At 45.9% G+C, this 24,940-nt stretch overlaps 1 protein-coding gene across 1 annotated transcript in view; it reads right to left on the bottom strand.

The window, feature by feature from the left end:
- Positions 1 to 24,940, bottom strand: part of PIEZO2 (piezo type mechanosensitive ion channel component 2) — a 219,362-nt gene that overhangs the window by 72,073 nt on the left and 122,349 nt on the right. The window contains exons 14-20 of the mRNA XM_055080794.1: positions 23,258 to 23,406; positions 21,052 to 21,225; positions 18,571 to 18,612; positions 12,042 to 12,074; positions 11,482 to 11,693; positions 9,743 to 9,903; positions 209 to 385 (exon numbers count right to left, since the gene is read on the bottom strand). Coding sequence (XP_054936769.1) covers positions 209 to 385; positions 9,743 to 9,903; positions 11,482 to 11,693; positions 12,042 to 12,074; positions 18,571 to 18,612; positions 21,052 to 21,225; positions 23,258 to 23,406 — 948 coding nt within the window. The remainder of the gene's footprint in view (positions 1 to 208; positions 386 to 9,742; positions 9,904 to 11,481; positions 11,694 to 12,041; positions 12,075 to 18,570; positions 18,613 to 21,051; positions 21,226 to 23,257; positions 23,407 to 24,940) is intronic.

The raw sequence follows: 24,940 nt of genomic DNA, 5'->3' as shown, positions 1-24,940 counted from the left end.
GGGGGGAGAGAAGACCCACTTCACGGGGGAAATCTCAGCATCAGAAGAGACGGGGGGCCAGAATGCCTCCAACCTGCTGAGCTGCTGAAGGCCAGACAGGATGTGCTGGGGATGTGTGTCCCCCAGTATCTGCCTCCCTTCCCTGAAGGCCAGGCAAAGAGACGCCCCCCCCCGCCACCGCCCCACCAACCCCATGTCTGAGGCTCACCAAGGAACAGTTGACAGAAAAGTTCTCAGGCTTAATGGTCTGCAGCTGGTATAACATTTTGCAGACAATGATCACACATGTCCAGACAGTACAGACGCTTGAAGCCAGTCGGCGGAGCTTGGCGTACGGCAGAGCAAAAGCCCAAGAAATCAAAAATACATAGTTGAACAGAGACACCTGAAAACAGAAAATCAGAAATGGGGACAAAAATACATAACATGGCACAACATCTACAAAACCTGGCAACCTGATTGATCCTGTTCCACCGAGTTCAGCAAAGGCTGATTGAGTTCCCTGCACGGGCAAGGCATGGCCCTGAGTGTTAAGACACATGTCTTGTAGGCAGACAGGTGTATAACCAGGTGATGTCAAATAATGTAGCAGCGGGAAACTACACGGGTAAACAGGCTCCTGTGAGAACACCCACAGGTGGTCCTTGGCCCAATCTGGAGCTTCAGGAACATCTCCTGGCAGAGATGACTCCTGAGCTGTGCGTTGAAGGATGCAGGGAGTCAGCCAGGCCAGGAAAGGTGAGAAGTGCATTCCAGGTAAAGGACATACAAGCAAAGGCAGCAAAGCATGAAGTAGCACGACAGGAGCAGGTGACCCCAAAGAGCTGGAGATTTTGGACTCAACAGCAGTGAACAGCAGCAGAAAGGGAGGCTGGACATGCATCTGGGAGCCACATTTTGATGGACCCTTTACAACCATGTACATGAACCCCTCCTGCAGAAAGCAGAGTGTGCTGAAGGGCTTTCCACTGGGAAACCCTAGGAAAATATTACATTTTATTTAGATAGTGTAGCTGAGGAATGCAGGTGCATCAGTGGGGTTGGGCCAGAGGTCAGGGGACCAGCTCACACCCACTGCAGTTGTCCAGGAGAACAATGACAAGGGCCCAAACTGGGGTAGTGGGGCAGAGAGGCGGAGGAGTCGGGGGTCTGAGGCGGGAAGTAAATTAGCAGGATTTGAAGACTGATTAGCTTAGAGTGGTTTGGGGGGCGAGGGAGGAAGTGTGGGAGATGCCTCCCAGCTTCAGGCTTGGGAACCAGAGCCCTGAGAGGATGGCAGTCCCCAACAGAGACAGGATCTGGGCTGGGGGCAGGTGTAAAGCAGGAAGGCAATGACTTCAACTTGCTTTGAGACCATGAGTGTGTTTTTCCATCAGGTAAGATGCCCACTCATTTCTAACCTTTCTTCAGAGCTTGCAGTTCATTGAACAGTACAGAAGCACCGCCATCTTATTCAGTCATGGAAAATCCTCACTTATTCTGAATATCGTTAAAATAATATCCGACTATTGTTAAACTGATATCATAGAAACGTTTAGTATGATCGGGTAGAAATAACCACAAGCATGCAACAGATAAAACTGAACAGGTACCAAGTGCCAAGCACTCAGAGAGGTATGGTTACCTGTTGGGCTTACAAAGCTATAAAACAAGAAGTGTGGAGACACCAAGACAGTATTAACTCTGCAGTTTGTTACCTACGACTCTTCTACTTAACTACTTGTCACTGTCCAAGGCATGGAACCTCTCTGAGAGTTAAGTGCTGAAATAGCACAGCAGTAGGAGCTGCTTACAGAATTGAGGATGAAAGAAATATTGTTCAAGGAAGTGCCCTGTAAACTACAGTCACAAACATAACAAAGAACAAAAGTTACATTTTAGCAAGATATTCTGACTGGCCGGCCGACTCGGCCGACTGCTCCTCCTCCGTCATCAGCGAGTGTCCTGCTAATTGAGGTGCTAAAAAGCAAATCCTATTAAAGCTCCCATAAAATGAAGTCTCTTTGTTATCTCTTTTATTATGTATTTAAGGCATTGAGTACAAAAACAGTACGATGAATTGACATAGGACTTTTAATCTTTTGAGTGATAGAAAAAGATAAGAAAAGATGATACCTTTTATTAATTAGGTTAATTAGGTTAATTAATGAATTAGGGTCACGGTCATACATCCCGTGCGGCTCGCTGCCCTCAAGAAACACCCAGGTAGTGCAGGTGAGAACTGCAACACACAGCCACGACACCGTGACGGCGGGGGCGCGCTGAGCCGGGTTGTGGGTGTTGATCACACTGCTGAACATATAATCCAGGGTTAGAGAAGATGGCCCAGAGGGCGTTAGATCTAAACTGAGGCCGGGGGTACAAACAGGAGCTGGCCAGGCAGAGGAATTGCAGGTGTCAGGCCACACAGGCGAGGGGAACGTGGGGTGACCATCCTCGGAGCCGCAAGTGGTCCATCCTGAGAGCAGTGGGCTCTGAGTCCATTCAGAGGACTCGGCAGCCCACCCGGCGGGTTCAAGTGTCTAGGACAGTAAATGGTGAAGTGGTACAGGGCCAGATCACGTGACTGTGAGGAGGAGAGAGAGCTTTGAAAGTTTTCGAGAAGAGGATGAACACGATCCTAGTTACAGGCTGGAAAGAAGACCCTGGCCACACGATGGAATACGTATTGGAAGGAGAAAGGATTAGAGCAATTTTGGGAACTGGTCAGAGGATAGTTGCCTTTCATTATCCACGGGCTCCCCATCCTGGGGTACAGAGGGCCAGCTGTAATCTCAAAGGGGGCTGAGGGAGAGGTGGTGGGCTCAGCTGTAGAGATATTTCATGGAAGGGGCTTTGGGACACTCAAGAATGAGGTCCCGTCCAGTTGTCCCTTGGAGATACGGGTCTGGAGTTTAAAGAGAGGACGGGTTTGAAGGTACAGATGTCAGCTCATTGTATGGAGATGACACATGGAGCAAAGGAGCTCCTGACACAGCTGCTGGAAGTCTGGAGTCAGTAGAGGGGGCTGCGGATGGAGCCTGCAGGCCCCTGAGAGAAGCCGGTGGGGAGAGGGGAAGGGGACCATGAGTGAGACAGAGGAAAGGCCAGGAAAGTGTTCGGATTTGGAAAACAACGGTGGGGAGAGCTTCAAGGATAAGGAAATGGTCACCAGGATCCAATGACCTGGAGAATCAAGTTAAACAAGGACTGAAAAGCTCTGTCATGTGGGTGTTTTTGTTTCTTATCATTTTACAAACAGGAAACCGGGGACTCAGAGAAGTGTGGTGCTTCATTCAATGCAATCATGGTTGACAAAGGTCTCCTCATGTCCCCGATGATAAGAATCTCATGGAACATACATTTTTTTAAAATGACAGATATCTAGGCCCCCACCAATATCCAACGAGTCAGAATTTCTAGGGAAATAGCTGGTCATCCATGTATACAACAAGCAGTCAGACAATTCTTATTATGCTTGCCCCATCCCCAGTCCCCCTCCCTCAGAGCCCCCACTGCTTCAATGTCACCTCCATGGGGCCACCTCGGCATGACATCCCCCTCCTGAGCACCCAGAGGCTCCTCCCCCATCAGCAGTGGCGGTGACTTTTGTGTTATTTACCAGCCACTACCGTCAGACTGCAAGCTGAGGGAGGAAACACGTCTGCCATGCTTTTGTGTCAGCATCTAGCACCATATAACCATTCAATTTATTGTAATTTACTGTAAGTACATAATAAAGGCTAAATGCATGCTTAGTGAGAGTGAAAATAATAATAATAATGAAGCATCAACTGATATCTGGGGAAAATCTCAAACTTGCAAAGTTATTGTATTTACTTCCTTCAGTCAGTAAACATTTATGGAGCTTCTACACTGGCCAGGCCCTGTGGGACACGCTAAAGATACTTGAAGAAATGAGGACTGGCCCCTCCTCCAAGAATAACTTGATCTCACAGAGCTCACTAGGAACCTTTTGAAATTAGCACAGCTGCGTATAAAACAAGGAGAAGACAATGGTATATGTATTTTAAAAATCTAGGTCTTTCCAAAATGGTGTCACTCTGAGTAAGAGATGCAGAGGGTTTCTGTAATGAATTCTTTCCCATGGTCTCTTCCTCCTCAGACGTCCATGAAGATAACCTCGGGAAAGTTTAATATTTGCGGGGGAAATGGCCCCCGAAAGCTTGTGAAAACCAGCACCCTTGCTGGTGGCCTTGGATAAAGATGGTTTGAATGCAAAGCACATGTGTGGCCACATCTCTTGAAGATTTAACTGGGGATGTGGACTTTGTTCTCATCTTGCCATTTACTGATGGGCTGTTTTTGAGAAAGGATTTTTTGGTATTAATCAAAATTAATAAGCTACGGACAGCAAATATACGCAGCAAATGTCATTGCTGATGGACTGCTCCCGTGGGGATGAGTGGAGCCTTCAAAGCAGAAGAGGCCCCTGCGGGCGGAGGTGAGCACCTCAGAACGCACAAGCCCGGAGAGGCCGTTCTCAGGTGAGCGGTGCCCCCACGTGGTGCAAAATTCAGCCACATCCACGCCGGGTTGGCACATGGCTCCTCATGAGAACCACGTGCAAGAGGCAGCGTCTATCTCTCCTCCCACTTGTAGTCAGTGGAGAGAGATGTTAAATCCAAGTGTCATGAGGCACCAAGTTGGAGCAGGTCAGTGTGACATTGCAAAATGAGGTTCTGGCCAAACGTGTACAAATTTCCAAACAATCGATGTGAAACCATGTAGAGATCTGCCAGTGGGTCCAGGAGGACACAAATGGGCCAAGACGGTGAAGAGGAGGGAGCACGAAGGGGATTCTCTGTAGGGCAGTGCTTCTGTCTGTCCCTCGACCCTGAGATGATGAAGGTGAGGAGGAGATGCCAATTCTCTACCAAAGTCCCGAGGGAGGCGCTCCAAGCAGGACCCCTCAGCAGTCTCAGCGTGTGCACCTTGGGGTTGGCGACAGGGTTGGGGCACTGATGTCCAATGTCACCCGGAAAATCCAGCAGCAAGGAGAGAGAGGATGCTTTGGTGACAGTGCAGGGTCATTGCTTCGCTGGGACCCATGTCCAGAGGCAGAGCGGGGACCTCGTGCCTACTGCCCCAGGGCTGTTGTGGACATGCACGTGGGGCTGTTCGAGCACAGCTCAGGGGGGCGCCCACAAGGCTGTGGGTCCAGGAGGAGTGGGTGCCGGAAACCACGGGCTGGGTGACGGCCCCAGAGCTGCAGCTGGAGCCATCGCAGAGGAGCCTCCGGGAGGAAAAGGGTAGATCTGATCATCCTCAGCCCAGTGTGAGGCCATCCTAGGACAGTACAAGTCAAATCAGAATATCCCGCATCCCCACCACCCCTGCCCAAGTCCATAACACCAGTCAATTCATTGGAGCAGGGAGGCGGTGAGGGAGGTGAGCGTGAGAAAGAAAGAAGCAGCTGGAAGAGGACATGTTTCCACTGGGTGAGAGACCAGAGTTTGCTTCTTCTCCGTGGCTAGACAACTCTGATTAACGAACTGAGTGGGGAGAGCTTCAAGGATAAGGAAATGGTCACCAGGATCCAATGACCTGGAGAATCAAGTTAAACAAGGACTGAAAAGCTCTGTCATGTGGGTGTTTTTGTTTCTTATCATTTTACAAACAGGAAACCGGGGACTCAGAGAAGTATGGTGCTTCATTCAATGCAATCATGGTTGACAAAGGTCTCCTCATGTCCCCGATGATAAGAATCTCATGGAACATACATTTTTTTAAAATGACAGATATCTAGGCCCCCACCAATATCCAACGAGTCAGAATTTCTAGGGAAATAGCTGGTCATCCATGTATACAACAAGCAGTCAGACAATTCTTATTATGCTTGCCCCATCCCCAGTCCCCCTCCCTCAGAGCCCCCCCCGCCTCAATGTCACCTCCATGGGGCCACCTCGGCATGACATCCCCCTCCTGAGCACCCAGAGGCTCCTCCCCCATCAGCAGTGGCGGTGACTTTTGTGTTATTTACCAGCCACTACCGTCAGACTGCAAGCTGAGGGAGGAAACACGTCTGCCATGCTTTTGTGTCAGCATCTAGCACCATATAACCATTCAATTTATTGTAATTTACTGTAAGTACATAATAAAGGCTAAATGCCTTAGTGAGAGTAAAAATAATAATAATAATAATGAAGCATCAACTGATATCTGGGGAAAATCTCAAACTTGCAAAGTTATTGTATTTACTTCCTTCAGTCAGTAAACATTTATGGAGCTTCTACACTGGCCAGGCCCTGTGGGACACGCTAAAGATACTTGAAGAAATGAGGACTGGCCCCTCCTCCAAGAATAACTTGATCTCACAGAGCTCACTAGGAACCTTTTGAAATTAGCACAGCTGCGTATAAAACAAGGAGAAGACAATGGTATATGTATTTTAAAAATCTAGGTCTTTCCAAAATGGTGTCACTCTGAGTAAGAGATGCAGAGGGTTTCTGTAATGAATTCTTTCCCATGGTCTCTTCCTCCTCAGACGTCCATGAAGATAACCTCGGGAAAGTTTAATATTTGCGGGGGAAATGGCCCCCGAAAGCTTGTGAAAACCAGCACCCTTGCTGGTGGCCTTGGATAAAGATGGTTTGAATGCAAAGCACATGTGTGGTCACATCTCTTGAAGATTTAACTGGGGATGTGGACTTTGTTCTCATCTTGCCATTTACTGATGGGCTGTTCTTGAGAAAGGATTTTTTGGTATTAATCAAAATTAATAAGCTACGGACAGCAAATATACGCAGCAAATGTCATTGCTGATGGACTGCTCCCGTGGGGATGAGTGGAGCCTTCAAAGCAGAAGAGGCCCCTGCGGGCGGAGGTGAGCACCTCAGAACGCACAAGCCCGGAGAGGCCGTTCTCAGGTGAGCGGTGCCCCCACGTGGTGCAAAATTCAGCCACATCCACGCCGGGTTGGCACATGGCTCCTCATGAGAACCACGTGCAAGAGGCAGCGTCTATCTCTCCTCCCACTTGTAGTCAGTGGAGAGAGATGTTAAATCCAAGTGTCATGAGGCACCAAGTTGGAGCAGGTCAGTGTGACATTGCAAAATGAGGTTCTGGCCAAACGTGTACAAATTTCCAAACAATCGATGTGAAACCATGTAGAGATCTGCCAGTGGGTCCAGGAGGACACAAATGGGCCAAGACGGTGAAGAGGAGGGAGCACGAAGGGGATTCTCTGTAGGGCAGTGCTTCTGTCTGTCCCTCGACCCTGAGATGATGAAGGTGAGGAGGAGATGCCAATTCTCTACCAAAGTCCCGAGGGAGGCGCTCCAAGCAGGACCCCTCAGCAGTCTCAGCGTGTGCACCTTGGGGTTGGCGACAGGGTTGGGGCACTGATGTCCAATGTCACCCGGAAAATCCAGCAGCAAGGAGAGAGAGGATGCTTTGGTGACAGTGCAGGGTCATTGCTTCGCTGGGACCCATGTCCAGAGGCAGAGCGGGGACCTCGTGCCTACTGCCCCAGGGCTGTTGTGGACATGCACGTGGGGCTGTTCGAGCACAGCTCAGGGGGGCGCCCACAAGGCTGTGGGTCCAGGAGGAGTGGGTGCCGGAAACCACGGGCTGGGTGACGGCCCCAGAGCTGCAGCTGGAGCCATCGCAGAGGAGCCTCCGGGAGGAAAAGGGTAGATCTGATCATCCTCAGCCCAGTGTGAGGCCATCCTAGGACAGTACAAGTCAAATCAGAATATCCCGCATCCCCACCACCCCTGCCCAAGTCCATAACACCAGTCAATTCATTGGAGCAGGGAGGCGGTGAGGGAGGTGAGCGTGAGAAAGAAAGAAGCAGCTGGAAGAGGACATGTTTCCACTGGGTGAGAGACCAGAGTTTGCTTCTTCTCCGTGGCTAGACAACTCTGATTAACGAACTGAGATCTTGCTTGCTATTCAAGGTAACTACAGGGCTTTGCATTGCCTGAGGATGATCAGAATGTGTCTTGCATCCGGGGCACGGAGAAAAGTTCAGTTGTTCTTATAATTATGCCTCGTGTTCTGATGGCTCAGTGCTCCCATGACATTAATAAGACTCAGCTGTGAACACGGTGATGGTGCCCAGGGACCAAGTTAGGGCAGAGAGGGGAGGCCTCAGAGTCACTGACCCCCAGGACCATGTGGTGACTCACCCTTCAGGTGGGGTGACCTCCCCAGACACACTTGGGGGTCAAACCATCCTACAGCACCAGGATTCCAGCAGTGTCAGCAGTGGGAGGAGAAGAATGTCTCCGATTCATGAGTCTCTTAACATGTTTTAAAGTTATAGGTGAGAGAGATGGGATCAGGAATGGAAATTTTACAAGTCTGTGCAATATGTGAGTTGGAGGGGAGGAACTGGTCGCATGCCACCAAAGACCGTTTTCCTAACGGTGCAACAGGGTGAAGAGACCGTAATCCTTTATTTACTTGACAGCCTATTAATAACGCATTCTCAAGACTCATGAGGATGATTTAAAATTATACGTATATATATCTGCTTTTCATTTAGGATTTATGAGAAAGTGGTGTCATTTAACCCTCTCTTTCTTTCTCCTTCTGGACTCGCCAGGATGGATTCAGAGAGTGGGTCTTCCATGCCCTACTCACACTAATTTCTCTTTCATTGAATGCCTACTCCCATCATTCAATTGTCTTACACCCCCACACCAACTCTGCCACACATCAGAAATCATCTGCACACCAGACTCAGTTAATTCAGAAATGGACTTTGTTCATTTTTAGCCACAGGCTTCCTCTGATCCTTTTTCATTGTTCTTTAATATTCCGACCCTCAAATTCTGTCTGAATCGGTCAATTCACCTGTAAAGTTAAAATGCTTTAACTTTTTAATTCTCAATTAATATACATATTAGGCTAAATTTTAGTTCTAATCAATGTATAGACTTGGTTACTTAACGATGGCGCATGTGTCATTTTCTGCCACAAATCGCACGGGGACAGTGGTTTCTGTTTTGTTCCCACCTGGCCCTGATTACCCATCCATGGGGTTCATAGTACTGTAGTTGTAATATTATATTATTACTTAACTTTTTAAAAATTACAGGCAGTCTTTCTTGACCGAATTTTTAGAGGGCAAAGACTCTTTGAGTTGTCACTAACTCAAAAAGAGTCCAGGGAAATTAGAAATACATGAAAATTATCTGTTGAAGAAATTGAAAGAAAGCTAACTTCTCACAGTAAACACCAAATCATCGTTGGCTGAATGATGACTCTTCTCTTTTCGGGTAAGAAAACAGAAGTGCCATTACAATGGAAGTTGTAAGTTGAAGCACAAAGTTGAGAGACTTTGTGCTTCATCTCAGAAACTCCAGTCATGAACAGGGTGAGCTCTAAGAAAGATTCTATCAAATTTTGGAACCTGCCTTTCCTTGGTAGCATGCACCGGAATGTCATTGTTTTCCCCAAAGAGAATTTATGGAGGTAGATTCCCACGCGCTTAGTGCAGAAAAGCATCCTGTCTCATACCCTTCACCAAAGACTAGATGAAAATCAGGAACCTCTGTGATAGGACCACACTGATGAGGGACTAAGCTGGGGGCCCTTTCTGCCCTGAGATTGCTCCCTCTTCTCAGAATAGCTGTCCTGTGGTGTTCTGTGTGTCAAGTGTATGTGCCTGTCTCAGACCTTGGTGTCCTGACGTCGTGGGAAATCAGCCTTAAAAAATCAGGGACAGTTGACAAAGGAAAGTGGCGACGGGCCCTGGTTCAGTTTGGCCTGAGGATAAACAGGTGTCACTTGCCTCTTTCACGGACACCCAGATGATGTAGGAGGAGACGATCTTGATGATGTGAAGCTCCAGGATCCACCACAGGAACGTCTGCAGCTGGTGGAAACACTCCAGGAACTTCAGGAACAGCACCGTGAGGCGGTCAATCACCAAGTGCCACTTGTTCCTCAGATCTGCAGGGCAGGGAATGTGCCCGAGGGCACGAAAAGGGCTTGTGTGTGCGATTACGGTTGAAAGCCTACCTTGTATCATTCCCCTGGGAACGGGAAGCTGCAAAACCAGAACAGTGGATGAATTCTATCTAAGACACCCCGATCTGGAGGAAGGTGGCCCAAGAATCCCACATCCGGTGATGACTTCGATGTCACACGCCGAGAATGAGTGAAGGACAGGCTGTTTTCACCCACCTTTTCATTAATTTTGTGCAAAAAAAGAATTTTGACCTTGTTTACTCTTAGGGCTGAGCTATGATTCCTTGATTTCCCCTGAATATTAAGTAGCTGAGCTCCCTCTTCATGACATTTTTCTTGCTAAAACAGTGGTTCCTTAAGCGCCAGTCTCCTTGCCGGGGCTTAACTAGGGGGCGGGCAAAGCCCACCGGCCGCCCTGGACAACGAGCCCACCCCTGTCACAGCAGAGGATGGACCTGAGAGGCTGAACGACTGAGTCACAGTTCCCCAAGTGCGGTGCTCAGACTCATTCCAGTCATAATTTTTAATCAAATTGGTCATTTTCTACCTTCCACCTTGTGCTAGGGAATAACATTTTGCAGACTGGGGTCATGCTTCTGCCTAGAAGGTCTGTCCCGGTTAATCAGAACAAAGTCCTCACAGGACTGTTTCATGCAATCAGCCTGTCCCCGCCTTTGCAGACAGAAGCTCACGGGCCCAGGCAGATAAGACCCAGGGTCTCTGTATGTAGCTTCCTGACCTTGCCGGGGTGTTTGCAACAGGTAATGTACTTGGTTCTGAAAGTTTAAGGAAGGTTTTAGTTATTGTGAAAATGTTTATTTACAGAGCGACTCAGGTGACAGTCACTACAAGATTCAGGTCACACTTGGGCACAGTTTCGAGGTTTCAGGGGAAAGTAAAGAGGAAGCAGGTGAACAGCTGCAGCCCAGTTTTTGGTGAGACGTCACTGTAAAGCTCAAACCTGCCTTTAAGTATAAAATAGAACCTAGTCCTGAGCCCTTGGTCCCCAGAGCTTGGTTTCCTTCACCTGAGGAAGGCACAACCCTCAGATACGGAGGGAGCATTTCTGGGCCTCTCCTAGGGTTTCTGCGACGAGTGGGCGAAGGGGCCAGTTTGTGGGGAGCTTGTCTTTGGGAGGGATCTTCCTGCTGGTGCTGCCTTTTATTTTCTACTTTGTAAAGCACAGAGCACCAGGAAAGACAAGGGAAGCATCTCAGCATCACAGCCTCAGAATGTCACCCCGCCAAAGGCTATGCTCTCTGGTTCCTCCACGCTTCCTGGGAACTGACAGACTAAACGCAACTGGGCAGGACCCTGCAGGACCCAGACCACCAGCCATCTGTCATCCTCCTCTAAGTCAGAATTACAGGGACATCACTGGAGCAACTGGAACAGGAAAGCTATGACTACAGCAACCAAAAGACCACACCCTGGTCTCTAGTTCACTGCCTGGGTCGAGTGTAGACTCATTTTATGCACTTGGAGCAAGTCGGTGTTTCATTCCCTCCGTCTGGCAGCCGGCATCCTCTGAGCAGCGCCTGGGGTGGGCGGGCGGCTTACCTGACGTCTCTTCCTCCTCCTCGTCCTCCTCCTCGTCCTCCTCGTCCTCCTCCTCCCTGTCCTTGCCGAGCTCGCCCTTCTTGGCCTTTGCAGGGCATCCCCCCGGCTTCTCCTCCCCAGGTCCAGCCAGCTGCTTGGCTTCCACCACCTCCAAGCTGGCGGCTGGCTTCATCATGGCGAGGTCCGGAAGGCTTCCCTCGGGGTGGGCCAGTCTGTGGGCAGAGAGCAGCCGAATCAGGGGAGGGAAGGGTTCTGGGGGATGCGAGTGAGGGGCCCGTGAAGTAGGATAAACAAAACGGAAGTCACTACACAGCCTGGCATGTGGGCTTGTTAGCATCTGGTCGCTTTTTATTTTTTAAAGCTCTTTCTAAAAACGAACTGTAAACTCAGGTTTGGTTAGCTCTTCCAATTCAGGTTCTAGTGATGAGTTGGTCATGAGAGCTATCGACACCTAAACTTGACATTTTTCCCACAGGAGAAAATGGTCAGAGTTTAGGATGGGGAAGCATGAAATGGCATTGTGTAGAGCAAGCATTTCATGGCTTCACAGGGGGACTTACTCATTTTGGTAGATTGGTATTTTTTTCTTGATGCTGCTCAAAGTAATTGAAATAGAAAGGGAAAAAAGGAGATGAGAACAGAAGAATTATAAGGAAAGTCAGAGATCACACATCATGCTATACATCATCCACTATTGCATTCCTGTACGCCGGGTGCAGGGGGTCCTAACGCCAAGTGCATTCCAGGATGGCAGCAGCAGCGGGCTTTGACTGGGAACCCTGTGCCTGGCAACTGATCTGAGAGTGTACCGGACTGCAGTGGTAAAGGACAGAATGCAGAGACTGCTGAGGCAAGTCAGATCATGCTTTTTTAGTAACACAGCAAACTATCCCCCAGGAATCAAGTCATTCACATTTTAAGTAGGGATTTTTTTAATTCTTAAATAACGTGTAACGTCAGTCAACCTTTGCATAGACCAATCCCATTCTGCCATCATCTGAAGCATACGCAGCAGGTGCTAATGCTTTTGGGGGTAAGAAGCCTGCATCACGCCCCATCCTTGGGCACCAGGTGAGCTGCTAGACCAGCTCTCCTGAGAAGACATGCATGAGCCTGGATGAGGGAGCCGAGCCTCACTGAGCCCGTGGGAGCTGCAGCCTCACTGAGCCCAGCAGACTCTCGGGCGGTCCAGCTTATTTTGTGGTGGATAAAAACAAGTACGACCTTTCTCCTCAATTTTTAAAAAAAGTATATCTTTTTATTCATATTCAAATGAATGTCTGAAGGAACATTTGTGGGCAATAGATATTAGGAAAAGGTCTATTGGAATTACACATAGTCCTCTCCATTTGCAATAATTAATCTATACATTTCAGCCCGGCTGTAACAGGATGGACACTTAATAATGTTATTCTATCTGTACCGTTGTGGGCTCTGAGTCAATTATTTCACCTCTCCGGAATTTACTTGTTTTTTGTTTTTTTACAAAATGAGGAAGTTTGGCTACATAAAAATCCAAGCTCACATGCAACTTGTTGGTTTTACATTTAAAACACCTGTGATATTGGATAACTGTGGTCCTGAATCTGCATTGTCGTTAGACTGTTAGAGAGGTTCTCCTTCAAAAGTAATTCTTTTTAACAGGGTGTCAAGCAGGTAAATTACAGAGTGTCAGAAACGAACTGTTAATTTAATGAACAAAGAACGTTCTGAGGATGGTGGAAGAAATTGTGCAGATATACACTTGCTTATTTTCTTAAGGTAGACAATTCACCCTCCACCTTTGGGGAAGTTCCCCATTCTTGAAACTGTAGTTCCACATCTCCTACACCAGCTCCGTGCATCAACTCTCAGGGTACTTCTTTTCTGTCCCTGCTTCATCAGGACTCTACGTATTAAAGGGTATTAAGGTGAAAGTCAGGTGCTACACAAATGTCAATGTTTCTATGTCCTCTTCAGGGCAAGCAGGGGATTGCATTTTACAAGTGAGAAGACACTTTCACAATGACAGAAATTTGTGGATTTTACTGTGGAAGTATGACCACTTCTAACATCTACCTCGGCACTGCCATGACTTGATACTGAAAACAACCTTCCAGTAATCAGTGCTATTTATGGAGGGAAACTCCCAGAGATGCGGCTGTTTCTGCAGTTGCCACTACGGCTACGTAACAAAAAGTCCTCCAGCCACGAGACCCCCCAAAGTGCTGTGCAGATTGAGGGGAGATTATTGAATGAAGGAATCACAGAAGAACATCAGACTAAACCTTCTGAAAGTAAGTACGGAAGATCTACTTCTGGAAACTTGTCAGTTACAGGAGACCTGGGACTTGATGGAGCTGGGGGTGTCGGGGAGAGGGGAGAGAGTTCCTGTGTCTAAATGCTGCTACCTCCCCTCTGACACCATCCTCGTGAGGAAACAGTGACACTAATGCCCTCTGGAGCAGCCTGACCTCCAAGCTTGTAACACAGGGGCAACAAAAAAAAAAAAGAAAGAAAGAAAGTAAGAAAAGACAAAAGGGAAAGCATGTATCAGGCTATCATTTACCAGCCTAGACGTTTGCCATCTGAAATTTCACCGAGAAAATTTGCGTGCATAAAATGAGTACAGATGAAAGTATTTTCAATGCATGGTTGGAGTTTCTATTTTAAAAAGACACTTGTGTGAATCCTTTCGACTTTCTTTCATTTTTTTCTTATAGCATTTTTTTTGAGGCAATCCAGAACAATGTTAAAAGCATGCTCTTTGGAATCAGAACGACTTAGATTCCAGCCTCAACTAGACATCTTACTAGCGAGAGGACTTGGAAAAGTTCCTTACCATGTCTTTTATTTTATTTTAGTTTTAAAATTTTTTTATTGAAATATAGTTGATTTACAATGTTGCGTTAGATTCAGGTGTACAACAAAGTGATTCAGTTATACATGTGTGTATATATATATATATATATATATATATATATATATACACATTGGGTTGGCCAAACAGTTCATTGGGGTTTTTCCAATGTTACGGAAAAACCCGAACGAACTGTTTGGCCAACCCAGTATATATTTGCCGTGTCTTTTAAATCTCAGTTTGCTGATCTGTGAAATGGAATAACAGTGCCTACTTCCTGGGATGTTGTGAAAATGGAGGTGATTTCCATTAAGTGCTTAACACGGTGCTTAGTACACAGGAACATTTTTAGAGTAAAGAACCATCTGCTAATGACAGATTTGCATATACTTTTTCATAATCCGCATCATCAATTCATGCTAAGGAAGAGGCAGAATCAGGACACACCTTCGTGTGGGACCACATAGCACAGGATGCTGGGGTGGGCGCTCAATTTGGACTCTAATTCTGTCATCAGCATATTCCTTAATGGCTTGTGCGTTAAAATGGCCATTCAGAGAACAGTGCAAACGTTTCTCCCTCGAGAATCTGGCTCCGATAGTCTCAATGCCCAGGGCCTCTTACGGCCACCGTCACCTCCCTCCACCATGTGGCCAGACCGGGTGGGTTGCTGCAGGGCTGGGGTCCGACTGCCCAAGGCAGGGTCGAGGCAGAACTGGCTACCCCTTTGCTGTCATGGACGGCTGTATCGATTCCCCAAGAAAGCCTGTGTACCTTAACCTTGATATGTCCACCCCCCTAACTAATTTTAAAAAGGGATCCTGATTTTTCAAAGACTAAATTAAAAACCACCCTCTAGTGAAAAAAAACATTCCCTGAAACTTCCAGCAAAGGAACTTAGGATGCTTGCAATTTTCCGCTGACCCTCACGTGTGGACTATCCCATCACTGGTGGATGACTTCCACTTTGGGATCCAAACCGACCAGCTGATGAACCAGATTCTCCCGGACCCCGCCCCAGCTTCCTTAAATCCCACCGTTTTGCCTGTCTTTCCCCTCAGGGAGCCCATTTCCTTCTCTTTGCAACTCTGGTCTTGCTTTTATGATGATCCAAGCTCTGAGCTTAATCCTCTGCCTATTTCTTAACCACGGTGGTTCTCTCCTCTTGCATTCCAACAGAGCAGGTGACTTTTGTCTGTTTATTCACCCACCCTCTCTCTTTCATACTTCCGCAGCTCTGTCAGTCAATGTGTGCATTTCTCAATTTGTGTCCACATCATTTTATTCTCTCCTTGAGGACAGAAATCCAGTCTCACTCTGTTCACCTCCCTTTGCTTGGTGTACACTATCATTCCCTGAGTGTTTTGTGAGTGAATTCTATACACTGGAGAGGCATTCTAATTTGAAACCAAATTATGGAGAGTTGAAGAGGTTTAAGTCTGTACTACAAGTTGACTTTGAAAAGCCACATATTAAGCTACTTTCCAATAAAGAAAATGGAAATTCTACTATGGTAAAATCCCCTAAGGCCTAAATTCCATTTATTTGTAACTACTCCAAGGTAAACTGCACTCACCCCATTCATTAGACTATTAAGAAAAGGAACTTTCTTGCAAATGTGTAGTATTTATAAGTAGAGGTTTTAAAGTTTTAAAACTCTTTTAAGATTATATTCTGGAACTCCTAAGCACTTTGAGAAAACTGTATTCACAGATGAGCAGTTGATTTAATTTAATTCAATTTAATTTCACATCTTAACTCTGTGTTGTAGTAATTCCTCCAAAAAAAATCTACTAGACAAGGTTGGGTATAATGGCTCTGGTTTGTGTATATGTGGGAGAAATAATCATTACTCCTGTTAAAATCTTCTAAATCAGTCTGTTTACAGATTCAGCTGGAACTTCCTGCAATTTTTCACATCATCAAAATTTTATCAGTCCCCCACTGTCCTAAACACACCCCCCCACCTCACACCTCGTAAGGTCAAGTCTAAATTGTAATCGACGCAGAAGTCGAATGTAGGTAGGTCCCCTCTTTCATTGGAACTCACGTTTACAAACACATTATTCTCCTTATAAAACAGCATTGAGCGTACAGAAATAAATTTTGGGAGATAGAAAGCTTATTTACTTAAATAAAAGGTTCACCCTATCATTGGACACACTTCACGTGCAGCCTTTCAGAGGCACACATTGTCCAGAGAGGGAAGGGTTTGTTAGGTCACGTGTCCCTTAAGGCAGAGCTCTGGCCTTTCTTAAAATGTTAGCATGCAGACAAAAATGAGAGATTCCACTGGAAAGAAGACTGAGCTAATGGTGGAATGCTTCAAGTTTTAAATTATTTTAGATGACTCTGCATCTAGATCATTCTAAGAACTCCTGAGTGAATTCACTGGCCTTGTGACTTGGGTTAATGGGCATAGGCTTTCTCTCAAGAGAAAAGTCGGGGACAATGGGCACCAAAACTTGTACAGTGGTCCCTCGGTATCCATGGTGGAGTGGTTCCAGGACCCCCAAAGAGACCAAAATCTACGGATGCTCAAGTCCCTTATATAAAATGGTGTAGTATTTTCATATAACCTATGCACATCCTCCTGTACACTTTAAATCATCTCTAGATGACTTACAATACCTAATACTATGTGAATGCCATGTAAATAGTAGCTTGCACACAGTAAATTCAAGTTTTGCTTTGGGGAACTTTCTGGAATTTTTTTTCTTTTCACGCATTTTTGATCTGTAGTTGGTTGAATCCATGGATGCAGAACCCGCGGATACGGAAGGCCAAGTGTATCAGCCATCAGAGCCCATCAAACCAATTCCTGACCTCTTGGGTGCTCCAGCCACCTCCTCTTAAAGCAAATGGTCAATACTTTATGAGAAGCACTGAGGGAGAGAGACAGAGATTGTGCTTCCTTATGTTTAGAGGGATAAGGTTGATGCAGCTGCTTGAGATTTCTGGTTCGAGTCTCTGTCTTACTTCTCTGCCTGGCAGCTAAAAACCTGAGGTTGACTTTTCTCTCTCAGACTGTCCACAAAACTGGCCCCAAAGGGAGCAAGCCCGGCCTCCTTCCTCTTCCGCAGAGAGATCTGCACACGATGCGCTAAGTTTTTACACCTCCTTCTAGAAGCTCTGCCTCCTAGGGTTTGCTATTTGGTTGTCAGCCTTGGGATTTTACTTAAGATAATGACTAGAAAACCAACAAATCTTTCCCAGGGTTATTCTGCTAAGTGGATTTCTTGCAAAATACATGTTTCTATTACCTAAATTACTGACTTGACTACTAATGACATGAAGCTACGGGAGCGGGTATTTTAATTCACCTACTTAATAAAATAAGAAGAGTTTTGGTAAATTAGACCCCAAAGGCTCTTTTCTCTGAACTCTTAGGGCACTTGAGGATAACTCTACACACAGCACATGTCAAAGCTCACTCTTTATTATGTGTGGTTACCTGCATGGTTTGTCTCCCCAGCTGGGTGATATGCTTCTAAGGTACTGCCCAGCTTTGCCTTTTTGGCAGAAAGCAAATATATTGTGAAGTTGGGTCATGTAAAATACCGTCCTTCAATATGTTGCTCTTTCAAGTAGACGTATATTTGAAGAAATTGATGTTTTAATTTTCTCTTAACCATAGATTGTTGTGACCATTGTCACTTCATTCAGGAATATCTACTGAGGGTCCACTAATGGTTAAGGCTCCACGGTAAGTGAGATGGATTTTACAGGGACTCCGGGCCTGCGGGGTGGAGGCCTCGGGCAGGGGAGACAAGACAGCCAGGCAGATAGGGGCTGAAGGCCAGTGTCAGCGGGGCAGTGATGAGAAAGTGCTCCAGGAATTCAGAGCAAGGGCAGTTCTGCTCAGCGGGGAGCCGGCAGTGATGGGCAGGTCTGTGGAGGAGCTGACTCTTGAGCTGAGCTCTCCATTACGTGTTCAAGAGGGAGGTGGGCTCACAGGCTAGCCGGGAACCAACGCTACCAAGGGTGACGTCAGCGGGGCTCGCGGCTGAGCCAGGCCAACGCCGAGAGCCAGCTGAAGACCCGCGGCCACCTCTGAGTCCGCTCGGCAGCACCGTTCGGTCCAAACGCCGAATGGCTGGGTTTGCAAAAGACATCCAGCGCACCGCACCTGCAGGCCACGCCCACTGTCTCCTGATGCCATTTTTCACTTACAAGCTAATGAAGAGTTTAACACCCCCAGAGACCATTAACAAAAAGGAAACCGAGAGAGAAAACGTTGAGGTACCCACCTATTTATTATCAGATACACGCGCCCATTGACCTTGGCATGGCTACGCGGGGGCACAAGGAAGCAGGCGGTGGCAGCGGGGGACAGTTGGAGAGAGAAAGAGGAGAGTGTTAGCCAGAGAGGAGGAGCTGATGTCCCGTAAGCTCTGCACCACCACGTGTGTCACCGACATGCTTCATGCACCGGAAGAGGGTCCAGACAGCGAGATTCGGCAGCAGAGAAATCAGAGTCGGGAAATCGCCGGACTGGTAACAGTCTCTCCCTCCCTACCCCCCAGTCACACACCTTGTCAGGAATCTGTAAGGTTTACATGTCCAGAATGCATTTATCAGATAAAATACCACGGAAAACATTAATTCTTGCTCCTTCCCCAGAATTAAAAAAAGAAAATCCTCCTAAATATCCATATTCAACATACTGTTTTCTGAGGTGTTCTAAAGCTGAAGTCAGAAAATGTCATTCTATTTCTATATGCATCACAGTACTTTCTAAAACAAATTATGGACAAATTGCGGTGACGGATATTTAAATAAGGAGTGGATATTTAGGACCTTATTAAGTATGTATTATATAATAATTACATTGTGATTATGTTATATTATATATTTTATCAGTATATAAGGGAAATGATATTCCTGAGAATGCCTACCTAGAACTAATAATAGTTTCACATAAGGTATATCATAAAACATTTTCATAATGCTAACTTTATAAATTCTGGAAGGCTAAACACAATGAATTCTGCTTCAGACACAAGTGACATTCGCCTACAGGGCCTACACAAACCACAAAAACAACAGACAAAACAGGAAAAGGACAGTTGGCTATTCACAGAAACAACAGGACTGGAATAAGGGATAAGGGATAAAATGCATCGATTATTCCCAATTTGGGAGGTTTCCCACCCCCGCCAAGCATCTACTAAGTGGGCAGGAACAGAGACGGCAAAGCAGGACAGTCAATCTCAACTCTGAAAATATGTTTTTCTTCATCATTTTGATTTTAATGTAGCCATTTACTAGCGTTCTAGGGACTAAAAAAACTACAGTGGGGTGAAAATTGCTAGTAAGGAAAATACTACAATGGAAAAGAGCTGCGAAAAAGATGGGATACGTAGCTTATGTTCCAAGTTGAAATTTGGGGGGCTTTTATATGAAACTCTTGCATGAAATCCCAAAACACCAAACCCGAGTGGGTCCTTTGAACTCCTCAAGTTTCTAGAAAACTGTTTTTCACAGAACCAAAAATGAAATCCTGCATTCCTAAACCATTCAGGTGGCTGCCATTATATACTCTCGCCTCTCGCCCTTTACATTTTCTTGGAAAAGCAACAGTTAAGGGGGGTGCTCAGGCTGAGCTGCGGCCAGAGGAGGGCCAGCTCCAGTCTCAGACTGAACAGACCGCTCGGCCTCCTTCCTGCCAGGCGAGGGGGTTACGGGCTGGCAGGACACCAGAGAAAACAGGGAGAACACATCTTGACATCGGCTGCTGTCCTTCTCCAGAACCTACATAATTAAATCAGGTTCTACATACTTAACAGGAACTCTGTGCAACAAATTCAGTTTTCCATAATTCCACTCCTTAGCACAGCAGAATGCAGACAGTTTGATATTTCATAAACTGTGCATGATGAGATTACTGCTGCATCTTCTTTTGATGGACACGTTGTTTCCCTTGAAAAAGAGCTAAGGGGAATTTTCAACTGTGGCATCTGTGCTCCTTTGAATACAGCACTTTGCTCCCTTATTTACTTAACAATTGTTTTTCCAGGAACTGAATCACAGGCTATTATGTGAAGCAGAGAGGAAAATCGGTATCAAGGTTCATTAGACGAATGCTTGTAATTTCCCCCTGATGGAGCAGATCTAGGCATGTGTGATGACCCACCGTGGCTTCAGCACACATGGCCAGGGAGAGCCAGACCCATCTGCATACTTGTAAACAATTTATGTTTATTGATGGGCAGACCACAACAGGGAGCTGATGAAAGAAAACACTGCCTTCACTTTCTTTCCTTAAATCTGATTCTGGTTACTCATAGATGGCAGATTCTCTCCTTTTAGCCAAGGTTCTTCCCTTCCAAGACGGAAGGGAGAATTCTGCACTGCGCTCTCACTCACAGCGACTCCTTCTCTGCCTGTTAGTGCGACAGAAAACTCATCCTCCGAATTAGCCAGATTCTGTAAATGTTCTAAAAACACCTCACCAGCCTGGACACAAACACAGGACACATCACCACCGCTAAGGAATTTCAGTCTACACAGCTACTCTAAACTAATTCACATGCCTGTCAAGATCACTGCATGAACCATCATAAATCACTACCAACTGTTTCACAAAGTGCCGTCAAACATTCCACATTTTTTCTCCTTTTTTTTCCCACTTACAGGCTAATACTCAGGGCAAGTTCAGGGCTGAGATTCTAAGTGAAATGGTTGGGAGGGTCCAGGCTGCCTTCCTGGAGCTTCCTGCACGGGCTCACCTGTAGATGGCGCTGTCTTCCTTGCTGGGAATGGACTTCAGGTCCGTGAGTTCCAGGAAGCGGTCGTGGAAGTAGTGCAGGTGCAGGATGCACACCAGCAAGAAAGATGTGGGGATGAATATGCGCGTGAACAGCTCAGCCACCGTGAACTGCTTTAAGCCAAGGTCCTCCAGCCTGCAAAACAAAACGGCTTTCCCCTGTGGGCTCTCCTACCCGAACGTCTACTGGAAGTTGGCTGTTTCACAGTGATTTCATGTTGAGTGTTTTCAAGACAGCATTCTCGATTTCCCCACTTCCTGAAGCAGCTGGGCTGTTCTCCACCCCTCTCTCCCCACCCTGCTCTTCACTGGCACAATCGTCTATACCTCATGCAAAACGCCCCAATCGGGGCGTTCCCCCCGACGCTTTCTTTGCCTTCCGGTCTCCACCATCTGCATTCCTTCAACCTCATCCCTTGAATCTGTCCTTGTTTTCATTTCTAGCACCTCCTATTCTAGGTGGAGCCACATCCTCACTCGCAGGACCCCCCCCAACTGCTGGCTGACCATACTGCTGTGTCTATTCTTGTCCTCCACACACATCACTTTTTCCTCAGCCAGTCAAGGGTGCTTTAAAGACTTAGAAATTTCACCATGAATGAGATGCGAACCATCACTACCTACAAGCCCTGCACCTCTGGGTGCCTAGCTGACCTTTCCCATTTCTCCCCTTGCTCTGCACAGGCCAGCCTTCCTGCCTTTCCACACACACACACACACACACACACACGCACGCGCCGAAGTCTGCCCTGCCTCAGGCCCTTTGCATTTGCTGCTCTCTTTTTCTGGAATGTTTGTCCACCTCCCAGCTCCCAACTCACACACTTTTCTAAAGACAAGCTCTTTCCTATTCTTCAGGAGTTTAAATGACACCTCCTCAGGGACTTCCCTGGCTGTCCAGTGGTTAAGATTCGGCGCTTTCACTGCCGAGGGTGTGGGTTCAGTCCCTGCTCGGGGAACTAAGATCCCACATGCTGTGTGGCACAGCCAAAAGAAAAAATGACGCCGCCTCAGGGAAGCCTGCCCTGACTACTCCATCTCTAGTTATTGTCCCTCATTCTTCAGTACCTCAACCTGTTTCTGTTTCCTTCACAGACGTGTCGCAGTTGATTTGTTTGTACATTACGTAGGTTTTTGGTTTGTCTTCTCTCCTAGACTATAAACACCACAGGGCTCAGACTCTGTCTCTCTTGCTTCCTGTTGCATCTTCAGGTACAGAAGAGTGTCTGGCCCAGGGGAGGCACTCAAGAAATATTTGCTGAATTGACTTAAAGATATATTAGTCTAGCTATACAGTGAACCCTCCTTTTAAACTTTCCTCTTGGCCACCTCAGGATACTCAGCTCTATGCCCAGTTCTGGTGGGATTTCTAAACGAACTTCAGAAGTTTACAAAAGCAAATTAGAAAAGCCTAGACTCCTATCTATTTCATGCACAAGAAAGATTTCATCACCACTAGTCTCTGAGCACTTTTCCTGTGGCACCAACTACTCCTTAGATCTTAGCACCGGCTCCATCAGTGAGGAGAGGCTGATGTGTTACCTTATGAACCTACTGATGAGGAACTGGGCTCCAGTTAAGAAAGGAGGAAGCATGACAGTGAGGAACCGGGCAGGTGTGCTTCACATGAAACCGACACTAGAAAATGCCATTTCATTAATAATGGGTGGAAAATTCACTTTTCAGTTGATATTTATTGAGTACCTACTATGTGCTAAAAGCTCAGGGCAAGGTCATGAGAACCCAAAATGACCAAGACCTGAGTCCTCTTCTGGAGGAAACTTTATTTTTTTTTTAATTTAATTTTATTTATTTTTTTATACAGCAGGTTCTTATTAGTTATCCATTTTATACATATTAGTGTATATATGTCCATCCCAATCTCCCAATTCATCCCACCACCACCACCACCCCGTCACTTTCCCCCCTTGGTGTCCATACGTTTGTTCTCTACATCTGTGTCTCAATTTCTGCCCTGCAAACCGGTTCATCTGTACCATTTTTCTAGAATTTATAGCCATCACTGGCTATAAGTTCTGGAGGAACTTATAGCCAGTGATGATGTCATGTTTTACTAAAACCTCCCAGAAAGATGTTCTGAACGACACACATTCACAACTTCACGCTGTTTGTCATTTTCCATCCCACTGTCCACTACAATTACTTACTTTTCTTTTTTCAATCCAGTCATATTTTGCCACAGGCCCGGGAAGTTTTCAAACTGATATGTGTATATAAAGATCAGCACCAGCATCGTGTAGATAACCACCGACATCCAGAAATATTTCAGGATCCGTCTCCACCACTCATAGTGCACCTGAACAACAAAATAAGAAAAAAAAAGTGGTCAGAGGAAAACTCACAAAAATACCTGGTTTGTAATGTTTGAAAACAAAGTCAAGTTCATTTTTAGTTTTTGAGGCTCTGTTCCTCATAGGGTTGGGTGGCTGTGGATTGGAATCCAGTTCCACCAGAAGTTGTGAGCTGTGTCTTTGGGCAAAGCTGCTCGACCACCTTGAGCTTGTTTCCTCCTCAAGAGTACTTACTTTCCAGTTGTTCTGAGGATGAAATAATGATGTTTATATAATCATCATTAATAATGATGTTTATCTCGGCATGACGTCTGGTCTATATCTGGTCTACGGGAGGTTTTCAAGGAGGTATATTCTGTCCTTGTGGTCATGGCTGGGGAAACTGTCTCCATTTTGAAATTCAGAGTGATGCCATATGAATACAAAGGTGAAACCACCACAGAGGGGAGGCATCCTTCTTTACCAAAAACCTGTGGGTTTTCATTAGAGAACATCTACCCAGAATTTCAAAAGGTATTTCAGAATGTGATTGACCTCAGCTGAGACATTTTCATCTCCACAGGTAATCGACTCTTGTTAATCGAGGTTGCTTTACTTGTTTACTTCGTTGCCAGCAGGAACGTTTACTGCTGCACTTGTGTACATCATCGGGTTCCCACCCATCATCAGTTACACGGAATTTGTGGAGAGGCTAACTCATTTCAATATAACATTTCATATATTCTAATTAATGAAATACTAAAGCACTCAATGCATTATACATACATTTGTATACACACACAGGCACACACACACGCGCACATGATTTTCTGATTCCAAACTCTGAAATACAAATGAACCGAATATTATCCAGTATTTTAGATTATCCAGCCACGGTTTTCACATTACTATTCAAAAGTGTAATCTAATGATACAGACTTCTTTTTTTAATTAATAATTTTTGAAAAACTTATGAATTTTTTCTGACTTTATTTTACACATGCATTTGTGTTTTTTCAGCTTTGTCATGTTTTTTATTTATTGAAGTATAGTTGATTCACAATGTTGTATAGGTTTCAGGTGTACAGCAAAGTGATTTAGCTATACATTTTTTTTTTTCAGATTCTTTTCTTTTATAGGTCATTACAAAATACTGGGTATAGTGCCCTGCACTATACCGTAGGTCCTTGTTTATCTATTTTATATATAGCAGTGTGTATCTGTTAATACCAAACTCCTAATTTATCCCTCCCCCCCTCCCCTTTGGTAACCATAAGTTTGTCCTCTATGTCTGTGGGTCTATTTCTGTTTTGTAAATAAGTTCATTTGTGTGGTATTTTAGATTCCACATGTAAGTGATGTCATATGGTACTTATCTTTCTCTGTCTGACTCACTTCACTTAGTATGGTAATCTCCAGGTCCATCCGTGTTGCTGCAAATGGCATTATTTCGTTCTTTTTTTATGGCTGAGTAATATTCTATTGCGTATATGTACCACATCTTCTTTATCCATTCCTCTGTTGATGGACATTTCTAAGACCAGGAACAAGACAAGGATG

The sequence above is a fragment of the Physeter macrocephalus genome, chromosome 19, assembly GCF_002837175.3.
Source record: "Physeter macrocephalus isolate SW-GA chromosome 19, ASM283717v5, whole genome shotgun sequence".
In the NCBI taxonomy this organism is placed as follows: Eukaryota; Metazoa; Chordata; class Mammalia; order Artiodactyla; family Physeteridae; genus Physeter; species Physeter macrocephalus.
The sequence above is the reverse complement of the archived record's forward strand: the minus strand, read 5'-3'. Positions and strand labels throughout refer to the sequence as shown.